Source organism: Phaethon aethereus (assembly GCF_964289735.1).
Source record: "Phaethon aethereus genome assembly, chromosome: 3".
Taxonomy (NCBI): domain Eukaryota; kingdom Metazoa; phylum Chordata; class Aves; order Phaethontiformes; family Phaethontidae; genus Phaethon; species Phaethon aethereus.
The window spans coordinates 17284411-17306382 of record NC_138576.1 but is presented as its reverse complement, the minus strand read 5'-3'; the positions used below and the strand labels follow the sequence as shown (position 1 = coordinate 17306382).

Genomic DNA, 21972 nt, shown 5'->3' with positions numbered 1-21972 from the left:
CCGCCTAGCTTTGCAGGAGGTTGGCTCCCTTTCTGCTGCCCACCTCTGCGGGCTGCCTGCCAGCTCCTGAGCTCTCAGGCAGAGCGTAGAGGGCCAGCCTCGCTGCAGGAAAGACAACGGGAGCATGAATACCTGTGCCAGGTGTGTAATCTAGCGTCTGCCTCATGGCATCCCTTCTGCCATACTCCGAGGATGAATTGTGCTTAGTCTCTGCAGGTACTGTAAGACGATTCACCATGTCAGCTGGAAAACCTTTTTCAAAACAACATTTGACGCCTTTACTGAGGGCTACATAGAGTACAGATGCATTTATTTCTGTTTCACAGATACCAGGAATTACAAAGAAGTTAAAATACAGCATCTTAAGATGTGTCCTGCTGTTTCCTCTTGTATTTACACAGGCTATGCAAAGATTTCATCTGATGTCTTTTATGCTTCAGCTGAAGGCAGAATAAGGTATTTTTCTACTTCTGATAATAAGTAGCTACCCATAACATATTAATATGCAGGTAAAATAAAGGCAGAAACCCTAAAATACCAGGCTTCCCTGTCAGGGAGCACTGAAAATATTTGGTTTTCTTTGGAGAGATGACTTTCTGTTTTACTTTGCAGTCAGCTAATGGTAAAATGTCATGATTTTTCTTCCACGTTACCTACAGGAACTAAACAGGAAGGCCAGGACTGGTAATTCTGAAAACTGATGGCAAAGAGCTGCTCTGCCATAGCATGCAAGTCCCTCTCAAGATGGATGATCGCTGGCCGCGGTGAAGCAGCACCAGGGATGTGCCTCCTGCTTTTGCTGGAGGATCCATGCCAAGGAGCTCCAGGTACCACACTGATGCTGGGATCCCGCCCCGAAGGGATTGTACAACTCCTGTGCTCCCCGATGGCTCCCAGGAGCCTCGTTTGCCTAAGTGGTGGGATTTCAGCTCTGGGATGACGCTGCGTACTGGATGGTGGGCTCGCTCCCTTTTTCTACTTTCTTACATCCCATGCTGGGGAGAGGACCATGTTCGAAGAGACAGTGCCGAATTCAGACCTGGACCAGAGGCTTGCACAGCTCAAGGAGTGAATTTGTCCTGGTTTAAGTGGCAGGAACATGAATTTCATGCAACACCCCCTTAAGTGAGGTCTGAATCAAATGATTTTTGCTGCATTTTTTTTCCCTGCAAGACAAAACAAGATCTTCCTTCAAAGCACCACCACATCTCAACGCTTCTATTCTAGTATGATACTTCAATTCTAGTACATCTTCATTTGTAAATACCATGAGCTTCTAAATATTGATTAGCAAGATGAATTGATCCCCCTCCCAGCGGCACAGATCAGAAACCAGCAGTTGGTGAGGATCTTCACGCTGTCACTCGGAATTGGTCAGGAGGGCTTTGTCCTCCGTGCTTCCCAAGCAGCCGCCCTCTGCCTCTCATGCTCCCCCCCACTTTGCCACCCACCTCTCCCATGACATCTCGCTGTGTGAGGGGTTATTTTGTCAGCAGCAGCAGTTTTGCTCCAGCTGGGTTTCCAGGAATGTGCTTGAAGTTCTCGTGGCGTGGTGTGGGTTTCAGCGGCCGTACTCCCGCTCAATGCTTGCCATGAGCTCCTCCTCCGAGTTATCGTACAATATTGTGGACTGCCCCGACGGCTTGTTGCTGTTCCTTTGTGGGCACCTGCTGGGGAGGGCAATGAGTTATTGGTGTTATAAGAGAGAATCAATCAAGCTCTGAAGGCACAAGATGACCCTTACTTCATTTTTTTGTGAATGGAAAGATTGAGCCACACGTGGCTTTCTGAGACACAGATACTCTGTCACGTCTAGTTCCCATACCCCACAGGCTGACATTTGCTATCACTTGGCATCTATTTTAGTCTGCGAGTTCATTCCAGTCCTTACAACGCTCCAGATCAAACTCCCAGAACCTTTCGGTGAGTGTAGGTTCAAGGCTCAGTCAAAGCACTGCCTAACCTTTAGTCTAGTTACTAGTTTAAGGTTTATGTTACTAGTTTAAGGTTTTATTCATGAAGGAATTTTTGTTTGTATCTGTAAAGGATTTGAGTTGCAACCAAAATATGAACTCAGCTACCTCAAACTGCTCTTATGAGAAATAAATAAAAACATTTATTTTCACATCAACACAACTCTCCCATGAGTGGGAACTGATGTACAATTCAAAGGGAACTGGCACGGTTTTTATTGATATTATCAGAGGTGGTTTATGTTGGGTACATGGGAAATCTGTCCCTACCTGCCTGAGGGAGGACAGTGAAAAGTCTTCTGCAAGCTTTGGCCACTGTAGCTCACACTACCAAATAGGTCTGCTTGATCTTGCCCTCCAGGAGAGGAGATAGCAGCTGGCAAGTGAGCGTTCCTCCTTGACCTGGTAGAGAACTGGGAGGTGAGCAACCTGGGCCATCACGCTAGTCTTCTCCGGAAGATGGGGCATGTGGCTCCATGAAATGGAGGTAACAGTGAGGTGCAGAGCTAAGTGGAGACTTAAGTTGGTAAATCCAAACTACGAAGTGCTCCATCACGCCATGCCAACTGAGATTGATGGGCTTACTTTGTGCCCATCCACTGGTGGAGAAGAAATAAGAAAGAAATGCTTTGGTATGCCAGCTGGTTGGTTGCCAAAGAAGAGAGGTTTTCCAATAGCATGGCTCTAACTCTGTCCCGGACTTGTTATGTAGCATCTATTGACTTACCATTTCTCTAAGGATGAGACCTCTCTCATACCTGGCCTTGCAGCTGGGATGAATTTGGTCACTAGAATACTTTAGTGAAAAAAACTGAGGACCTGTTTATTAGACGAAATCAGAGGAGCTGCCCCAAAGCAGGTAAATGTAGAATCAGAACTGAAGAAAAGAGCCATGGAATGCTTTTTTAAGGAAACTTTCTCATATAGAGGAGATGCTTTCATAAACCCTCAGCTGCCTTTGACAGCCAAGAGCTGCCCTCCTTTGGGGAGGGAGCACCTGCAGCGTTCCTCGAACCGGCAGCAGCCCGTGCCCTGGGGAGCGAACGGCGCCTGTGCAGCCTCCCCTCCATCCTTTCTGTCCAGGCCAGAAAGGCTTTGCCCAGTCCAGCTGCTCTGACCTCGCTGGGCTAACGCCGTGGCCCCTGCGTGTCAGAAATAATCGGGTGTTTTTCCTGGAGCCGCCTGGTGACCCTCTGGCGTGGCAGCCGCATCATGTGGGTGTCCTGCACTTACGCACGCTGCGCTGTGCCCTTGATGGCAAGTTCTACTGGCAGCAAGATGGCAGACAGCTGGATTTAGCAAGTTGCCTCTTCTGCTTAGCCCTTTTATTCATTTTCCTTCTTCCGACGGACCGTGAGCGACCCGGTTTCCACCCCAGTAGATGAGAGCTGGGGAGAGAGCTAAAAGTCCAGGAGCTCGAACCGTCCACCAGTAGCTACAAAGCAAATTCTTTGTAAGAATTGGGAAAAGGACGTGTAGAAATCTGACTTAAACACATGATTTATTGATTTAAACTCTGCACTGAGACAATCCTTAAACTAATTTTATATGATGTGATGAATTGGAGGCAGAGCTCTTGGCAGCTTGCTTGCAGGCCCACAGAAGAGTCATTGTTTCTCTTAGCGGTTACGTAATTTCCCACTGTTAATTATTCTTGGCGCTGTGGCTTGCATGGTGACCTCCAAGCGCGGGAGGAAATCTCCAGGTAAAGTTCAAACCCATTGGAACCCATAGATGTGCCTTCCTAAAAACAACAGCAACGCCCCCCCGCCATGCACGTCCTGGCGTTGAGAGGAGCGGAGAGGGCTGTGTTTATTCCAGGAGCAAGGTAAAACCGAGTTGCTGCTCATGTTCTCTCCCTCTCTATTGTTGTGGCAAAGTGCTGTATCATTTAATGTGGAAAAACTGAAATAAATTAGAAAACGAGAGGTTCAATCTGGATAAAGGGAGACAATTCTGCACCCTGAGGACAGCAAGCAGAGGAACAGGCTGTGGTTGCACAGGCTCCATCCTTGGAGGCTTTCAAGACCTGAAGGACAAAGCCCTGAGAAGCCTGACCTGATCCATCTTGGAGCAGGAGACTGGACTAAGAGACCTCCTGAGGCCCTCCCAACCTGACCCTGACCTCAGAGGCACCTTGGTGCAGCTCGGCGGCCAGCCCTTCCTGCTGGTCCCCGGTGGCGGGGACATCCCGAGTGCGGGCCGCGGGCCGCGAGCCTGCTCCTGCTTTGCTTCGGCTGCTCCGGCAGGAGAGGAGGCCCCTCGCCGCTCCCGCCAGCGCGCGGCCGGGGCTTGCGACCGCGCCGAGCCCAGCTGAGGGCCGCTGGACTTCCCGCTTCAGAAAGGAACCGGTCAGTACGTCCAGGGGAAAAATTTTCAAACCCCAGATGTTCTCGGGGGAAGAGAGAAACCTGGAAAGGAGCAAAACCTGGAAAGGAGCTGTGCTGAGAGGGAAGGAGAGGCTAGAAAGGGCTGCGAGGGGGGAATTTGCTGCATGGCAGGCCAGCAAAGAAAGAAAGGCCAATGCGACTCCATCAAGATTACTGTGCAGACTTCTGGGTATCTCATCACTAAAAAGTTATTAACAGCCAGGAGGGAGTTTAGGAAGCAGCAATAAAAGTGATGTAAGGGTCTAGAGCAAAGCAATCTGGGAGAGACGAAAGCAAGAAATGTGCTCCAGTTCAGCTAAAGGCCTTTCTGTGTTTAAAGATTATTAAGAGAAGGAGGAATTCTTTTTTTTTTTTTAATGGGAAGACGATGAACTACGCAATGAGGAGAAAGAAACGCAAAGGGCATAATTAGAGAAAAACTGAGCAAAAGCACCTTTGAGCAAGATCCCAGTGGTGGGGATGGCCGGCAGTGCCAGGTCCCTGGTGTCAGGCAGCTGCCTGGTGCGGGGGAGAGCTGCCCACGGGCTCTGGTGACAGCATCCCTGAGGAGGGGCTGGGGTGACACGCTCCGAGGTAGAAGCCCAAGTTAAGCGACTGAAAATTAGGCTGGGGTGAATCTAGGCCAGTGTTTTTTATCGTTTTGCTGAGGATGGGAAAGTCCAGGGTTAATCATTACGATGCTTTCTGCAAGACCTTGCCACTGAAAAATGGGTCAAAACAACGCGCCAGTAACTCTGCCAGTGACATGAGCCTTGGCAGCAATTATAAGATCATTACAGCGTTCCCGGGCTGTGTCATCCCACCCGTGCACTGCCAGATGCTAGAGAGTGGTTCCCAAAAGAACTGCGGCAGGAAAGGAGAGGTAACACAGCATGACCAGGAATACATCCAGCTGTGTTCCCATGCACATCGAAGGTATTTATTAGGGCCTGGTTTGGATGCTCCCATGGTGCCGCACTGGTGTGTTTGCAGAACAAGAGGTGCACGCCTACAGCATCTGTCTCGCCTGACTGCTCTCTTGGCAGAGAGTATTAAGTCTCGATATCTAGTTGCTTTTGTTCTTGCTTGACATTTATTTCTTCTTTAATTGGCTTTACCGGAATTTCTTCAGTCAGCAACTCTATCAAGACAAGGCTGATTTTTGCTGCCTGTAACGTGAGTGTTTATCTAGAATAATTCTAGCTGCAGAAATGTGAACGACGAGACACCTACGCACATCAACCGCTGTTTCTGGGGTTTGATGCGATTTCTTCAAAATGCAGTTTTGCTGGGTGCTGGCCCACTTCCAAAAAAGTGTTTGCATGCCGTTCTTGCCAGCAGAAACTGCAGCCCTGCTTATCATGGGCGGTACAGGCTCTTCACACGGGAGTTGCGCTGTGGGGCTCTGCAGTGGGTATATAGTAAATGTTATCTACATAAAAATAAGCTCCTGCGCCGTCATCCCAGATCAGAAACCAGTCGCAAGTCTTCCATTTGCGTTTCAAAGAAGGAGGGAGAAGGAAAGCGCTGGCAGGGGACAAGAGGGGCCAATGAGAGCCTGGGGCTGGGGAGCTCGGTGGGGGGCTGTGGCAGGGCGGGGTGTGCACCCCCAGAGGGGACTGCTCCGTTGTCATCGTGGCCCAAAGCCCATCGAGGGTGCTGGGGACCCCAAGAGAGCTGTCGGTCCCCGCGAGGGCACCTGTACGAGCCTCACTGTTGGGAAAGACGGGGACAGGCGTGTTTTCCGAGCGCTCCCGAAACCAGCAGCTTCACCCGGCCAGCTCCCTGATGGGTGGGAGGGAGGGGAGGGGGCACGCTGGCGCCTGGGCTCTCACGTCACATCTACCAGCGCTGCTCGGCGTTGGCAGGTCGCGCAGCCCCACGGCAGCGTCTGCAGATTAGGCTGCTCTTGAGTGCTGCAGGAGCAGAGTAGGACAGTCAGAGAGAGCTTAGCGTTCAAAAGAGTCACTCTTTAGCGTAAGAAGATGGTATTTTAAGATGGTTTTTCATGCCTTTTCATTTCCTCTGAGTTTCTTTAACGTGTGTCAAGCAGTTCCCATCGCTCTTGGTGCAGGCACAGTCTGCTTGTGGAAGGAAGATCTCAAACTCCTCTTGTTTGATACGCAATGCAGTAGGTCCCCACCATTCCCCTGTCCCTGAGGGATGCTCAAGTCTCTAACATGGTAGTGTCTCATGAGTTTTTCCTTCCTGGGACGCAAAGAGATGTTATTCTCCTCTTCTACATACTGCAGAGCCCATAGATGACCTGTGGGTGAACCAGGGCCTGAGTTACTCATTGAAGCACTTCTCTCCAGCTTTTCACAAGATCCTTCAAGATGCCTGTGTGACATGTGGACGTCCTAAATTCTGCATTGCTCATGACCAGGAATGAAACTCTGTACTGTACCTGAGGTGGAGCCTGGATCTTTTCTGGCAGTGCAGCTCCTGGATTTTTTTTTTTAATTGGCAAATAGGTAGAGGACAACTATTTAGGGCTATAAACAATTTGACACCATTCCCACCTCTCTTTTGCACAGTGGGAGGCATGCAGGAATAGCCTTCCCCTTTATGTTTCCTTCCTTCCAGCTCCTCTTCCCTTCTGAAGGTATAACAAAAGCACAGGTACTCACTGGTGGTCAGCGCTGTTCTCCTCTGGGCCTGGTGGGCTTCTGGATGACAAGGCCTGGGGAGGGGCAAAAGAACCACATTTCAGTTATAACACTTTACACTTGAGGGAGGGGATTCTGCCCCTCTACTCCGTGCTGGTGAGACCCCACCTGGAGTCCTGCCTCTAGCTCTGGAGCCCTCAGCACAGGAAAGACATGGACCTGTTGGAGCGGGTCCAGAGGAGGCCACAGCAATGATCAGAGGGATGGAACAGCTCTGCTGTGAGGACAGGCTGAGAGAGTTGGGGTTGTTCAGCCTGGAGAAGAGAAGGCTCCGAGGAGACCTTCTTGCAGCCTTCCAGTACTTCAAGGGGGCTTAGAAGAAAGATGTGAACAGACTTTTTAGTAGGGCCTGTAGCGATAGGACAGGGGGCAACGGTTTAAAACTAAAAGAGGGCAGATTTTGACTAGATAGAAAGAAGAAATTTTCACCATGAGGGTGGTGAAACCCTGGCCCAGGTTGCCCAGAGAGATGCTAGATGCTCCATCCCTGGAGACATTCGGGGTCAGGTTGGATGGGGCTCTGAGGAACCTGATCTAGTTGAAGATGTCCCTGCCCATGTGTCCCTCCTACCACAACACCATGGCAGTCTTTGAAGGTCCCTTCCAACCCAAACCATTCTGTTATTCTCTGTTTCTATGAAAGCTATCTCTGGGCCTTGTCTGCCCTGGTTTATACCCCCAAACAACCCCTGTGGAGACAACAGAGGTGCAAGAGAGTCCCCTTCACTAACCACCCTTCTGCTAGCTCTGTTTCAGCATTCAGGGCAGCTGGGTGGCTGTAGACTACGGAACCGAAATCACTAAACATTAACTGATGACATCTCCCAGTTTTCCCATGAATGTGCACTGCCCCACTGGCTGACAGGTAGCAGTATGAAAATACCTGCTAAGGAAGGAAGTTATGGCAACACAGACCTAACTCTTTCACCTGACAAAGCCGTTTCCCTGAAATGATCCATCTGGAGTGAAACATACACTTTCCCTACACTGGAAGCCCACAGGTCTGCAATGGCACACTGGTGGGGGGACGCAACCAAAGTCAAACCAAACATCATTTAAAATGATGGGAAGATGATGGGACCATGTGTCTGTCTGAGCCCCCAGTTGGCCCAATAATAAAATTGTCCCCTTGCAGCCAGATGCTGCTGCGAAGAATACAAATTTCATCTTCTTCTACTTCACTGTACTCTCATGGGGAAAGGCAGGGGGGACAGGGACAAGGGCTGTGTCTTTTGCACAAAACTAGACCCATTTTGGCTTGCCATTATTTTTTTATGAGCTGCAGCCCTAAGGCTCGTGGGCCTCCTTCATACAAGTTATCCTAAATCTCATGATGACACTAACAGACGTTAAGGAGGCAGCACGCAGAACCGAAGTGAGGCCTTGGCTGCCGGAAAAGTTGTTCTATCAGTGTGGAAAAGAGGAAAAGATTTTTCTGTACAAGAAAAAATGGAAGCAAAGGAACCAGGGAGCGGTGTGGAAAAGCTTGCAGTTCAGAGCCATCGCCTCTACATCTTCTGTGCAGTGTTTCTGCAGGGCTGGATGTGATCAAGCGATTCCTCAGTAAGATCATGCGTCTGCTCCTGAAATAGCTCAAACCTGCATTGCCTCCAGGTCCAGCAGTGCACAGGACTGGTGCTGGTAAGTGTGGGAGCCATGGAGGGGAGACACCCCTCTATAGGCAGCATCGGTACAGGAATGACAGCTTTATGCAGTTCTGCGCTGATTTAAATCATTGGTTGGTATCGGTGAGGCTTGGACGTGCCATCCGCTGGATGGAAATGTCCCCCGGGGTGTCTAGCTGCCGTTCTTTCACGGCACCAGATTTTAATTTGAGAGGCGATGTTTTCACTACACTCCTTCCTCAGCTGCTTCACGTGCAGATGGAGGGGAGTTGTGGTTTAAACACAGTGGTCTCAGACACTTCTATGTGCTTGGCAGCAAACTGTTTGGCTCTTCCCTGCTTCTCGGATGGGCTTTGTGCTGCCGTGGTCACCTTTGGCTCCCACGCTTGAGCAGGGGACAGGGAGCTGCAGCAAAGACACCTCTCTCATGGCACTGGGTCCACGCCTCTTCAGGTGAGACCTAAGTATCTTCTGTTTCTGGAGCTGGGAAAGGTGTCTGCTCTATGCAGCCTTTCACGTCCTAGGTGCTTGCTTAAAATTACAGACTAAATCTCTATGAAAGACTTGTAACATCTTTTGATACCAGTCAAAAGGCACTCCACTTTCTTTCAGAAGAGCCCCTGCTCTTTGGCAACACTTTGTTTCCTCTGGAAGAGCCTGAATTGTTCTATAAACAGCTCCTGGGTCTGAGCAGAGACAAGGCTATATGAGAAAGCTGATGGCAAGGGAAGAGAGTTGCCACCTGGCTATTCAGCATTGTTTCTTGGCAATCTCCCACAAGCGACAAGAGCAAGCGGCAGTGCCAGGAGGATGCCATGCTGAGCTCCGAGGGCTGACTCCTCCTGGGATTGCACCCCACCACGCAGCCCCTCGTCCTCGCCGTCACCATCACCCACCGGGCTACTGCTGCTGCCCCAGCCTCCTTCCACCAGCCGAAGAACGTCATTCATCCTCAGCACCAAGGGGAATACAGTTCTCCAGGAGTGCTTTGATGCTGCTCTTCCCACAGCGAGAATCCAGCTTCCAACACTTCTGGGCAAAGAATGGGTTTGGATCATTTTAGGGAGGGGTTTGAATTGTACAGTAGGTTGTCTTTTTTTCTTCCCTTGTGGCTGACTCCTCCACATTACGAGCTGTACGTGTTGTGTGGGTGGAAGACAGAATTAATTAGTCATCAGGACAGAGCAGCTCTGGTTAGCAAAATTTGCTTCTCTCTGCAAAATCAGCTCCCACCTTCTCCAAGGGATCCATCAGCAGCAACACTTATTTCCCAAGTGAATTTGGCATTGGCGCAGGTAGATCTCTACCAACATTTTATCCCGTGTAGGAGGGAAAAATGGTGGCGAGTAAAACCAAAAGCTACCTCCAGCCTCCGCCTTTCCACCTCTGCGCTCCAGGAGCTGCTCCTAATTCATCCAGGCGAACAACACGCAGCTCCGCGATGCCCGAGTGACACCATGCGCCGGGCAGCAGGCGCGGTGCGGAGCACCGGCTGTTGCAGGCAGTGAGACATCACAACAACTGACCCCACCCAGCCCGCTCGGGATTGCTGTAACGTGTATGTTGCAAGTTCAGCAGATAATTAATATTAGCTCTTTATGTGGGTTTAGATGATGCGCACGTCATGACACTTTAATATTATGTTTTCCTATCCTACAGTTAAATAAGTAATTGCTGGCCTGGTTGGCCTATGCCCTGTTAAGAGATAAATGAAGTCAGCTTCTCTTTTCTGCAGCTTGCAGTCATCTTTTTATTACTCATCTGGACCACAGCGTGTCTCCTTGTTTTCCACCCTGTTCCCAGTGCAGGCATCTGGTGCTGGGGTCTGTTGTGCTACAAAGACCCACATTGCCACCTCCCTCGAGCTTAAAGGCTGGATATTAAGCTCGCCCAGCATGCACCCGGGTTTAATGCAATGTAATGAGAGGTGAGGTGGAGTGGTTTGACAGCCATTGCACACACGGTTCAGCCGTCCTTTACGTTAGGGCAGCGGCTCCTGGGAGCCAGGCAGACCGGAGAGCTGGAAGCAGGAGCTATTTCTCTCTGCTGCGTGCATGAACCAGCACTGCCGGGGTGCAGCTTCCCACTCCCCCCAAGCCGGTGCAAGCTGTGGCTGGTGCTTCTCACCGTCCTGCCAGCCCTTACCCTGCCCGCTCCCTCCCTTCTCCCTCTGCCAGCCCTAGCAGCTGCGGGGCAGACCACCATGGTCCAACGCCGGGCAGCTGCTATGGTGTAGCTTACCGGTGCAGATACAGCCCTGTATAGATACAGTAGAGAGACAGACCCTATATAGAGGTATAGACCATATAGGGATATGGTCCTGTCACGTACAGGGGAGCCTCAGAGTGACTGAGCCACTTAAAACACCCACACGGGAGCAGTGCGGTCCCCTGCCGGTGCCGGTGCGCTGGGCTGTGGTTTCACAGCGCGGCTCTTCTGCAGGGTGTAGGCCGGTGCCTCCTTCCCTGCCTCTGCTCCTCCCGAATGCCTCTTCACAAACACCCCACGAACTGGACCAGGGGACTGGTATGAGCTGAAATGAACCCCCCCTCCCTCGGAGGGGAAGGAGGCGATGCCAGCCGGAGATGCAGTTTGCAGCAGAGCTGCAGATGGCTGAGCTGGTACGGCAGAAGGGCAGTACCCTCCGGCCACACCGGCAATGACGTGGGTGGCTAAGCCAGTCATCACTGCCGAAACCAGCCTCTCCTGAACCCGCAGCCAGGCTTATCACTGGCAAGAACATCTAGCTTACCTAACGTGTCAGCAGGCACCAAATGGCACGTATAGCCCCAAGCTGCATCCAGGCAAAGCACTCCCAGCCTTGCTCCGGTCTGCAGCAACATCCCCTGGCCAGCGCAGGAATTGGGAGCAGGCGGTGGATGGGAAGTGGGCCGGGATGCCGGGGGTTCCCACGCTTTTCCTCTCCTTCCAACTAAAACAGCTACTCTGCACATGCCCTGTGCTTAGTTTGTAGATCAAGAATGGTTTCAGGGCAAAAGCAACCCGTGATCTGCTGGGGGGAAAAAACAACTTAGTCAGCAGTTTTCCAAGTCCAGCTGCAACACAGCTGTGCTGGAAGGGTAACACTGGCTGAGGGGACAGCACAGCTCGCTGGTCGCTGGGCTCTGGTGAAACTTCAGGTGCTTTTATAAGGACAAGGAACATAACGAGAGAGAGGGAGGGAGACCTTTTGCTCAGCAACTGCCCGATCCACACCTGGACATTAACTGCAGAACCTGAAATAATCCGATTTTGGACTTTTCCCATAGCTGCTTCCCTAGCCCTAGTTTGGAGTTCAAAGAGTCCCAGATGTTCAGCTGGAAAAGACCATTTCTGAAGTCACCCTGGCCAGTGGGGCACGGCTCCCTCCACGACTGCAAGAGAACCTCTTGACTCGAGGGCGTTTTTGACCATTAATACAGACAGGAAGAAAACACTGAAATACATTGCTAACAGCACTGAATTAGAAAGATTGAATTTCTGCTGGGGGAAGCATATTTTAACACGAGTGGAAGAATAAACCTATCTGAATTCCTAGAAGAAACTAATGGGGTATGACATTAAATGTCCCCACGGGACCCCTACATGTTTGCAGCTGGCACCAGCCACGAGATGACGCTGCGCCCCATCAATCTGCAGAAAGAACATTTATCTGGATGAAAAAAAAAAACCAGGCAAAGCTTGGAAGACTTGGGTGCTTTGAAAATATGTGATAGTGCCTCTAGGAGACGGTTAGTACACCCTCTACCTGTGTTATTCCCACGCTGCGGCTGGGGTGATCGGCTTACTGTAATCACACCCCGTCTCCAGTCAGGACGAGTGACGGCGCTGTGGAAAAAGCTGTGAAAAGCAAGATCCTAACATGTCTGCATGATTTTTCCACTTCAGGAAACCAATGGGGAAATGCCTGAGGCTGCGGCCTCTCCCCTGGTCTCCATGGAGAGCTGCCACCCTGCTCTCTGCTGTGGCAGCACCTGCAAAACCACAAATACTTCTTCTATACTGAGCAAAGAAATAAGGAAAAAGCACATACAACCATTCGGCACCGAGGGCAAACCTGAAAACAGACGTTTGATGCTGATAAGGAGGTGCTGGGGTCTGCTCTGAGCTGGGTTCAAGCTCCCCATCGGGATTTGGTTGCCAGTCTGCTGTTGTGATGTGCTTTCACCCTTCTCACTCCCAAGCGCTATCTGAATGCAACAGAGGTGGATCAAGCCGTTAAATGCAGCTGCATCCCTCTCCACCAGCCCTTGCCACCCGGCCTGACCGCCCATCGGCGCTGCCAGCTTGCTGCTGGATGACGAAGTGCATCGGGGCTCAGGTGGGACAGCACAGCGCTGATGCACATCGCGCCCAAGAGAAACCCAACCATGACAGCACAGAGCTGAGTCCTGCCTGCAGGCATCCGCTCTCTTCTGGCCAGTGGCAAACCTCTCCTCTCCTCCCACCGCCCAGAATCTGCTCCTCCACAGGCTATTTCTCATCAGACCTTTCTACTGTAATATCTCCTTGTCGCCTTTCCTCCTCCTCCCTCATCTTCCCCCCATTAGCTCTGTTCAATCAACCCATCCTGTCTTCCCTGAAATTTCTTTGCCTGTCCTCCAGATTGCACAGCTGAACAGGGCAAAGCAAGGAATTTCCAACCACAAGATAGAAATTACAAATGCCTGTCTGAGAAGATGACAAGAGCAGTACAAATTGCCTTCAAAATTTCTAGCAAGGAACTAGTGACGCAACAAAGCTGGTATCCCTTTCCAGAAACCTCCGCCACCAGCCTCATGGGAAGGGTGGGACTACAGTTTGCACAATGACCTAAAAGACTAAATTGCATCCAGTAAACAAGCAAAACTTGGTGCTGCAAAAAATTTCCTCCTTTCTTCTCTCAGGCTAGTGACTTTTTAGGCCTCAAGGAGTCAGAACAGTAAGCATGACTGCTGTCTCAACAGGACCATGGCCACCTCGGGTTCAGGTAAAGAAAGTGCTACCAAGAAGAGCTTCAAGTTTGCCTTGGAAATATCTAGACTTCTCTTGTATGCCTTTTGTATCTTTGAAAAACACTGGTAATTCTTTGCCATCTTTCAAACAACCTGTCTGGATGCAACCAGAGATGTGAACTTCCTTCCCAAACAAGAGGCAGCAGCAGCAGACGGATGAGGAGATGCACAAGATGCTCAGCATCACCATCACCTCACGGGCGGCATAGTTGCACCCGCGTGGCCACACTGGGTGACCAAGGCCCCACATGCCTGCTTCAGGCTGAATTTTGAGACCCCCTCACGGACATCTCTGTGCTGCAAGTCTTGACAGTGTTCCCACCTTGGGTTTTCCCTGGGTGCGACCACGACCCAGGGTGGCCGAGGTGACGCTATGGGTTCCTTAACATCACTCCTGCCAGAGGAGGAGGTCTGCAGCAGGGAGCTAGGCACGGTGACGCCCCCACGCCACCCCCCACTTAAATTCTTGATCCTTTCTGGTTTGCCTTTTGTCATTAGTTCACTAGTATCTACTGCCATGGTAATAGCCTCTCTGCTGATTTTTGTAGATGGGGGCAGCTCCATTGCTTTTCTCATACATAATTACTCAGAATACACATCGCTCCAGAATAGAATTAAACTACCACTTTCTGCACAGGAAAATTCACAACCAATATTACTATTATTTTTAAATATCCGTGATATTCACACGTGGAGACAGAGGGAAAATGGACACCAGCAGCCTCTATTGCCATAAATACAATTTTTAAATAGGGGAAGCCAGGAGGAGGACTGCTCATCAGTGAATCACTCAGAGGAGAAAGCAGTGCTCAGTTGAGCTGCCGTTCATACCACAGGAGGGTTTGGAGTTAAAAGAGCAATAAAAAAAATATGACAGTATGAGAGCTCTATTTTTTTCCATTTCCAAATCTTACTTTCTTTGAGGCTTTTCTTTAAAACTTGTCTCAAAAAAGGGTTTTCAGACTGAACCCTGCCAAGTTTCCTAGTAGCAAAATTATTTTGTATTAAAGCTATCCTTACCCCACGGACATGCAGTTTGACAACAGAAACAATATACTTCTAAAGAGCAAAACCAAGGCATGCAAACCAGAAAGTCCTGGGTCCTAAATATTTGTTTCTATTTTTACATTTATTACATTAGTCTGACGACTTTTGTGCATCTGTGCAGAGCGGCGTTTATCTAACAAACAGCACGCAACATCCAGAGCCGAGGGAAGATGAAAGAAGCTGTTGATTTTCGGCCTCATCACCAGATGATACAGATGCTGCTGTTAGTTTTGGATAGGGGGGAAAAAAAAAAAAAGAATAAATCTCAGCTCCCTCAGAGGCAAATCCACTATTTGTTAAGCAGAAAGAGACCGAAATGCTTCTTTAGACAGAGCCAGACTGCGGTTGCCGCGGATTAGACGGCAGCTTTACGTTCCCACTTTAAACCTTCTGTTTCAGAGGCCCGACCCCGGGCAGGGCGAACCCTGCTCGATATAAAGCCGAGCTATTTCCGTCAGGCAGGAAAAGACACTTTCAGGAGCAGAGGGAAACGGGAGACGGGGACGGCCCTCTTCGGGACGAGGCACCGGAGAGAGAACGCGCGAAGGGGCCGCCGCGGCCGCGCTCCCCCCGTTCCGCCGGCGCGGGTCAGCAGAGCCGAGTCCCGGCTGTACGCCGGGGAGCACCGGCCGTGGCGGGGCTCCCCCGTCCTGCGGGGACCCCCGGGGGCCGGGGGGTCCCCGGGCGGGCACTTACCGCCTGCTGGGGCGCGGACCCGCCGCCGCCGGGCCCCGCCGCCTCCCCGCCTCGCCCGGCGTCCCGGGGCGGGGGGCTGCTGCCGGCGGCCGCAGCTGAGCGGCGGGGGCCGGGCAGCATCGCCGCCTCCTCGCACTCGGCCAGCACAGTCTCCAGCAGCCGCCGATTCTCCGCCGCCGCTCTGCCCGCGGGCACCGCTTCGCGCCCCGCCGCCGCCGCGCCCCGCCGCCGGCTGCTCCCGCTGCCCATGGCCGCCGGCCCCGCTCCCGGGACGCGCTCCCGGGCCCCGCCGCCTCCCCCGGCCGGGGCGGGCGCGGTTCCTGACCGCTCCCCGAGCCTGGGTTTCCCAAAAAACTTTTATTTTTTATTTCCCCCCGGGGGGGCGGGGGCAGAATCCCGCCCAGAAGTGCCCCAAAGGCCACGGGAAGGAAGCGACGGTGCCAGGGGAGGGGTGCGCGGACCTTTCTAACCGCAGTTTTTGAGCCCAGAGCACGGGCAGGCTGCCTTGCTCCAGTTCTCCTTCCAAAACCAGCCCGTTATCTCAAAAACTTTCAAAACGAGCCTGTTATCTCAAAAACTTTCAAAACTAGCCCGTTATCTCAGGCTTCTCGTTCCTTACATACATCTCCCGGAGATGAGGGGAGGGGGGAATTCCTGTCACCTTCAGGGACCACGCAGCAGGAGCAGCCATCCTGGGCTAAATTCAAGCACCCCTCGCTCAGACGGGTCTTGCAGACCTTTGGAAAACAACGCAGCCCAGAGGATGTCATTTGGGGCAGGTTTCGGGCACTGAGTGGCGGTTCTGGCAGTGTCCCTGGCCTGGGGAAATGTTCTGCCCTCGGACTAACCAGCGTAAGGAGTGGAGTTTCAGGGAAGCCCCCGTGCAAAGGAGGGGACAGCTGGGCACCTCCGCAGCCCGTCCGCACGGCTGGAGTCAGCTCTGCTTCCCAGCAGCCTGCTGAGCCCGTGGAGCAGATCCTCCAACCATCCTCTATGGCTCCTTTCTGTCTTTGCTTCCGAGAATGAAATATTTGCACAATTGTTGGACACTCTGTGAGGTATCGCTCAAATGAAAAAGCACGGGTTAAAGGCAAGGCTGTCATTTCCCCCTGGGGGGTGAGAGCAGGGGGGCAAAGCAGCTACTTCATTTCCAGCCCCTACCTGCAGCATGCAGGTGAGCGGGAGGAAGAGCAGCTGCTGCTCCCCTCCTTCCAAACCAGAGGCTTGGAAGCAGGAGGGGCAGAGGTGTGACTCCTCTCGCTGCTCCTCACCACCAACTGCAACGATTGCATCTACCAGTCATTCATTCTGCTGGTTCTTCCTAAACCACCAAGCCAGAGCCCAAGAGCCCAGAGCCCAACAGAAGAGCTAGAGGAGGGAAGGCAATGAGTGGTCAGGTCATTGCCAGAAGGGTACTCTGCAGGAAGAGGAAATCATCTGGGGGTCTGGGGGTGCAGTGGCACACGCAGGGCCTGGCTCCGGAGAAGGGGAGGTGACAGAGAAAATGCTTTGGATCTAAGGCAGGTCTTGGAGAAAGGAAAAGTGATGGGGATTGGGTGCTGAGGAGGAGATGGGGGACCTGAACATGCGATTAAATAGCCCCAAACAAAACACACAACATATGAAATGGCTGAAGGATGCAAGGAACTGCCATCATTCTGCTCTGACCTGGCAGCACACGCTTTATAAAGACCTTCCTCTTGGCAGGGAGGCCGAGGCACTCGCTGTGGCCACGTGGTCATATTGACTGAGTGGTTAAAGGCAGCTACATCTCTCCCTGTGCACTGTGTGGCTCCAGGCACTGGCACATCTCAGGTGCTTTAGTGCGATGGGCTATTCTAGCTGGAGTAGAGGGAAGGGACAGGAGAGGACTTTTGTCCTTGGCCCTGCTAACTACATTGAGGGAGTTCAGTCCTAAGCTTTAACTCAAGCTGCTTCCTTGAATTGACCCAACCTATGTCATTTCATCCCAGGAAAGATCATTCCTCTAGTCGTATTGCTTTTTGGATAAGATATGAGCATCTCTGAAAGCGGAGGAGGCAGCGGGAGCTTCATGCTGGGCAGGAGCAAAGGAGTCATCAGCCCCTGTGGGTGAGGCAGGGCTGTGCCTCGGGGGTCCCCAGGACACAGGGCTCTGCCGCCTTTTCCTGGCTGGTTTTCTGGGTCTGTGAGAGGTGGTGTTTCTGAGCTCCCCCCAGTGTGAGCGGTGCTTGGCTCCTGGGGAGGTGCAGGTTGAGGGTCACCACGTGTGCTGCATCCCTCCCCAAGGAGAAAGGCTCTGCAGCCACCAGAGACACAAACATTCCCAACAAGAAGTGAGCAAATTCCTCCTCCATCCCTGCAGGCTGTCTCTCAAGGGCTGGAGCCTCCTGGAAAGTTTCCTGGCTGCCCCCATGGAAACAGTTCATTCCAGGGCAGTCTGTCAGATTTGCTTGGAAGCGACTCTGGCTCCATAAACCAGCTGTCAAAATGAGCCAAAAGCCTTGTGTTTTGAAGCGGCTCGCTGCTGGAGACAGGGAAGTGTTTGAGCAGCATTGACCCCAAATGCTGCTGTGGTTTAGCAGTGACACTGGAGGACTCTGAGGCCGGAGATATTTCCCTGCTGCAAAGACTTTAGGACTTCTGGGAATTAAAGAGAAGATTTTCCAAAAGCTAAAGGCCTGATAAGCACATGACTTCTCTGGAAAATCAATGAAAATCGGCTATCAAATTCCTCTTTACGATAGACTGGTGGCTTTTAACACCATTTCTCAGCAGAGCCAGTGGATAATACCTTGGCTGATCTTCAAGACTAAGGGTTGGAAGTGTGCAGTGCAGGTGCCATGTGGATCAATTTTGGATGGCATCGAGCCAGGCCAGCAAGGCGCCAGGAGCCTTCACATCCAAAGCATAGCATTGAGAGCCAACGGCACCGTCTCTGGGTTTCTCCTGAGTCCTGTGGGAGCCCAGGTCTTCCAGAGGATAATGCTGGAGTTGCATGATAAGTGGCCTCTTCTGACTCCTACTGTGCTGGCACCCTCAGCTTCTGATCTGGGAAAGAAAAGGGCATATGCTGTATGTGAAAGTTTGCCTACCTCTGTCAGACAGCACTCTTCAAACCTGGCAATCGTTTCTTCTAATAAAATAATTATTTATGGAGTTTTATATATATATATATGCATTCATACACACACACACACATCTATACTTACACATATGAACACCCAAGTCTTACCCAAACTATCACATTTATTTGAGGAACATGGGATTATTTTAAGATTGCTGTTTTCCATCGAAGCCACTAGCACTGATTTGTCCTGCTGTGGTATTTGGCTGGACTTCCAAGAGCAAAGGACAAAGTGGAGTTGAGGTGTGCAATTGCCTGGACAAAATGTGACTTTCAGATCTTATTTTCAGATTGCTTCTTCCCTGAGTATGAGAATAAACCAGCCCAACTCTGTCTCATCCCATGTCTCATCCTATTCCCAGACTACAGGTAGGACTGTCACTCTTCTCTCTCCTGACAGTCTTTCATCTGTGAAGGGACAGAGCATGTGAAAAATTGGAGCCAGCTCCAATTGCCAAATTGCTTGTTCCCTGTCTTGTCTGCATCCCCTGGTCACTGTGGGATGGTCTCACAAGCCTTATCACACACCTTACTTCAGCCTCAAATTGAGACCCTGTAGTCGCAAACTTTCTCTCTGTTGAAGCCATGGGTTTGTTGCTCCCCTGCGATCCAGAGCACGAGCTTTTTGCTTCCTCAGGTCTTTGCGCTCTAGCTCCAACCCCTGAAGCAGGCCCCTGGCCACAGGACAGCTCTTCATGGCTTTAGCAATGGTGCAATGACCAGCATGGTCCATCCCTCTCACTCAGCAAATTTAGCGTGAGGAAGGGACAGAGAGGATGGAGGACAAGTACCAGCACAGTCTCTGCCCCATAGACAAGGCTCCCCTGGCAGGAGGAACACCCCGAGGGGTGTGTTGGGAGCACCATCATTTGGGAGGGGGTGTTGTGGCCAGGCTGTATTCCTGTTCACCCCGGTAAGGCATGATGGGCAGCTGCGGCACTACCAGTAGTTATTATGGGAGCACCAAGGAGCAAACATATGAGGCGTTTGCTTGCTGGGTAACATAACAGGCTCCCTCTAATATAATAACCAAAACAGAACCTGGGGAGCTCTGTTTTTTCAGGTTTTTCTTCCCACCAGAAATTTTCCAGGCTATTTGCAGTTAGTTCATTGAAGAAGCTGATCTTGCAACAATAAATATCACACCACATGTGTTTAGGTTTTGTTTTCTTTCCCGATACTTGCTCTATTTTCAACAAGTCTTCAATAGAGATACTTATGGTCCCTTGGCACAAGAGCGCTGGAAAGCTATGGGATTTTTTGTGATCATCTATATTAACTGCAAAAAGGATTAAAATTCATCATGTCAGAATGAATCTCTCCCTCTTGCTCACTGACTAAAAAGGCAGTTTCTCCTGTGCTGTCTCCTGTCTCCGAGGTCCCCCCGTGGGGTACCTGCTTTCCTGAGATGTGGCATGGAGAGGTGCCACATCTTCCCGGCTGTCCCCCACCATGGCACAGACACTGGCCCACCACTGCTGTGACCTGGACACTCCTGCCTTGCACCATGACACGCTCACACATTTGGAGTAAGCCAGGAGATTTTGGTACAGATTTTTACTGTGGATTTGTTAGAAACAGCCCAATGAATGTCGATTAGAAGTTTGTTTAGACTTCAAACCAGCTTTTGCCGCTCTCTAAAAGAAGATAATAAGATTTGGTCTCCATGGAGCAAGCAGGAAAACCTTCATCTTTCCCACTGCAAACTGCTGGAGTGGTGTTACCCTTCAGTGAACAGGTTTATTTATTAATCTGCCTTTCTAACATTAACTTGTGTGTAGCAAAGGCAATGTATACATTGCTCAAAGCAGGGCCATCCTCTGTCACCTGGCTTTCCAAACCTTTTCCCCGGTATGATCTTCACTTGGGTTTTTCTACAGTTTTGACCCAAAACCTCCTGCAAAATTTATTTCCAATTTTGACAGTTCTTCAGGCCTTTCCTTTGATGCAGAGATGTCATGTCCTGTGAGTCTGAGCCACATCCTGACCTGATGTGCTGTGAAATGCAGCACATGGAAAAAGCTGGGCTTGAGAACAGAGCACAGAGCCAGCGTTGTCTGCTTGGGGACCCGAAAGGGAAGCGGCAGGAGGGAGCCAGCTTTGCTGTCCGACACACCAAAATAACTGCAAGGGAGAGGCCAGTGAAACATGGAGAGGAAAGGTCCACGTGGCTGAGTCGGAAGGTGATGGTTAGGAGTCAATGTTCCTAATCCTGCTCCATCTCTGCTGCTGCTCACATGCGGAGCATCCTTTTTACGGCTGAGATGAGCCGGAAGGTGGGTGCTTCCCAGCAGGGGAGGCCAGTTCCCTTGCTGAAGAGCTGTCCTACAGCAGAATGGGACAAGGGCACAGCGGTGAAACCACAGCTAGAGGAGGGATGGAGGTTGCCCCTATGTAATTAGCCGAGCTGGGCTTTGGCCCAGGGCTGGAGTTTGACTCATCTAATTTGGAAAAAAAAATGCTGACAACAGATGTTTAAATAGAAAAGCATCTTTTTTTAGGAGTGTCCTTTCAACACATCTTGGATTTTACTGCACCCTAACCATTGTCAGAAAACACTTTTTTTCGCCCCGCTTCCTGCAATTTAAGAGAAGGGCTCTGCTGTGTTAAAAAATGTGAGAACAAAGACCCAGCCAAGCGAAGTTACATTTTGTGTGTCTCAGCACGCTGTCTTTCTGCGATCTTTCCTTCGGGAGCGCAGAGGGCTTGCGCTGTGGGAGCGCTTCCACCAGCAGCAGCTGCAGCCGGCTCCTGCCTGAGCACCTCTGCGCGCTGGAGAGGCAGCTGTGACACGCTGGCGTATGACGGTATGTCCCGTATGAGCAGCTTGCATGCTGACAAGACAAGCCCTTTCTGTGGAGTCCCTGTGCGAGGCTCAAACTACGGCCAGATGAGGAAAAGGTCCAAAATCCCACGGTCACCTGCGGTAGGGGAAGGATGCTCTCGGGCATCCTGCAGGTGAGGCTCAGCACCATGGGGATGAGTTGGTGTCCACCCGGTAGTGCTGCATTCCTAGGAGTGACTTACAACTCAAACCATAACTTCAGGTCAGTGACCACAGTATGGATGTAGTTACCAAGGTGGGGGGATGATTCAAGCTCTCTGCGTGATGTTCACACCTCATCGGTAGCACAAATGTCCCCCTGGCCCCACTCGGCTCCTTCGAGTTTGTCCCAGCTTCCTTGTTTCAAACCTGACTTCCCCTGGCCCTTCCCACTGTGACTCCCAGCCCTGTCGTCTCTCCAGACAGAATCACAGAGTCATTGAGGTTGGAAAAGACCTCCAAGATCAAGTCCAACCATCAACCCAACACCACCAAGCCCACTAAACCATGTCCTGGAGTGCCACGTCTACACGTTTTTTGAACACTTCCAGTGATGGTGACTCCACCACCTCCCTGGGCAGCCTGTTCCAATGCCTGACCAGGGATGTGGTCAGTGGCCCTGTGGACCTTGCAGCCCTGCCCCATCCTGTGTGGGCTGCCCTTCTGCAG

At 51.3% G+C, this 21972-nt stretch overlaps 1 protein-coding gene across 1 annotated transcript; it reads right to left on the bottom strand.

Moving 5' to 3' along the window:
* Nucleotides 1-1561: 1561 nt before the first annotated feature.
* On the bottom strand, nucleotides 1562-15622 carry CYS1 (cystin 1; the record flags this gene model as incomplete). Its single annotated transcript, XM_081997250.1, has 3 exons — nucleotides 1562-1670; nucleotides 6973-7025; nucleotides 15374-15622. The coding sequence occupies 3 exons, from the start codon at nucleotides 15620-15622 to the stop codon at nucleotides 1562-1564; spliced, it is 411 nt and encodes a 136-aa protein (XP_081853376.1).
* Between the last annotated feature and the right edge of the window lie 6350 nt (nucleotides 15623-21972).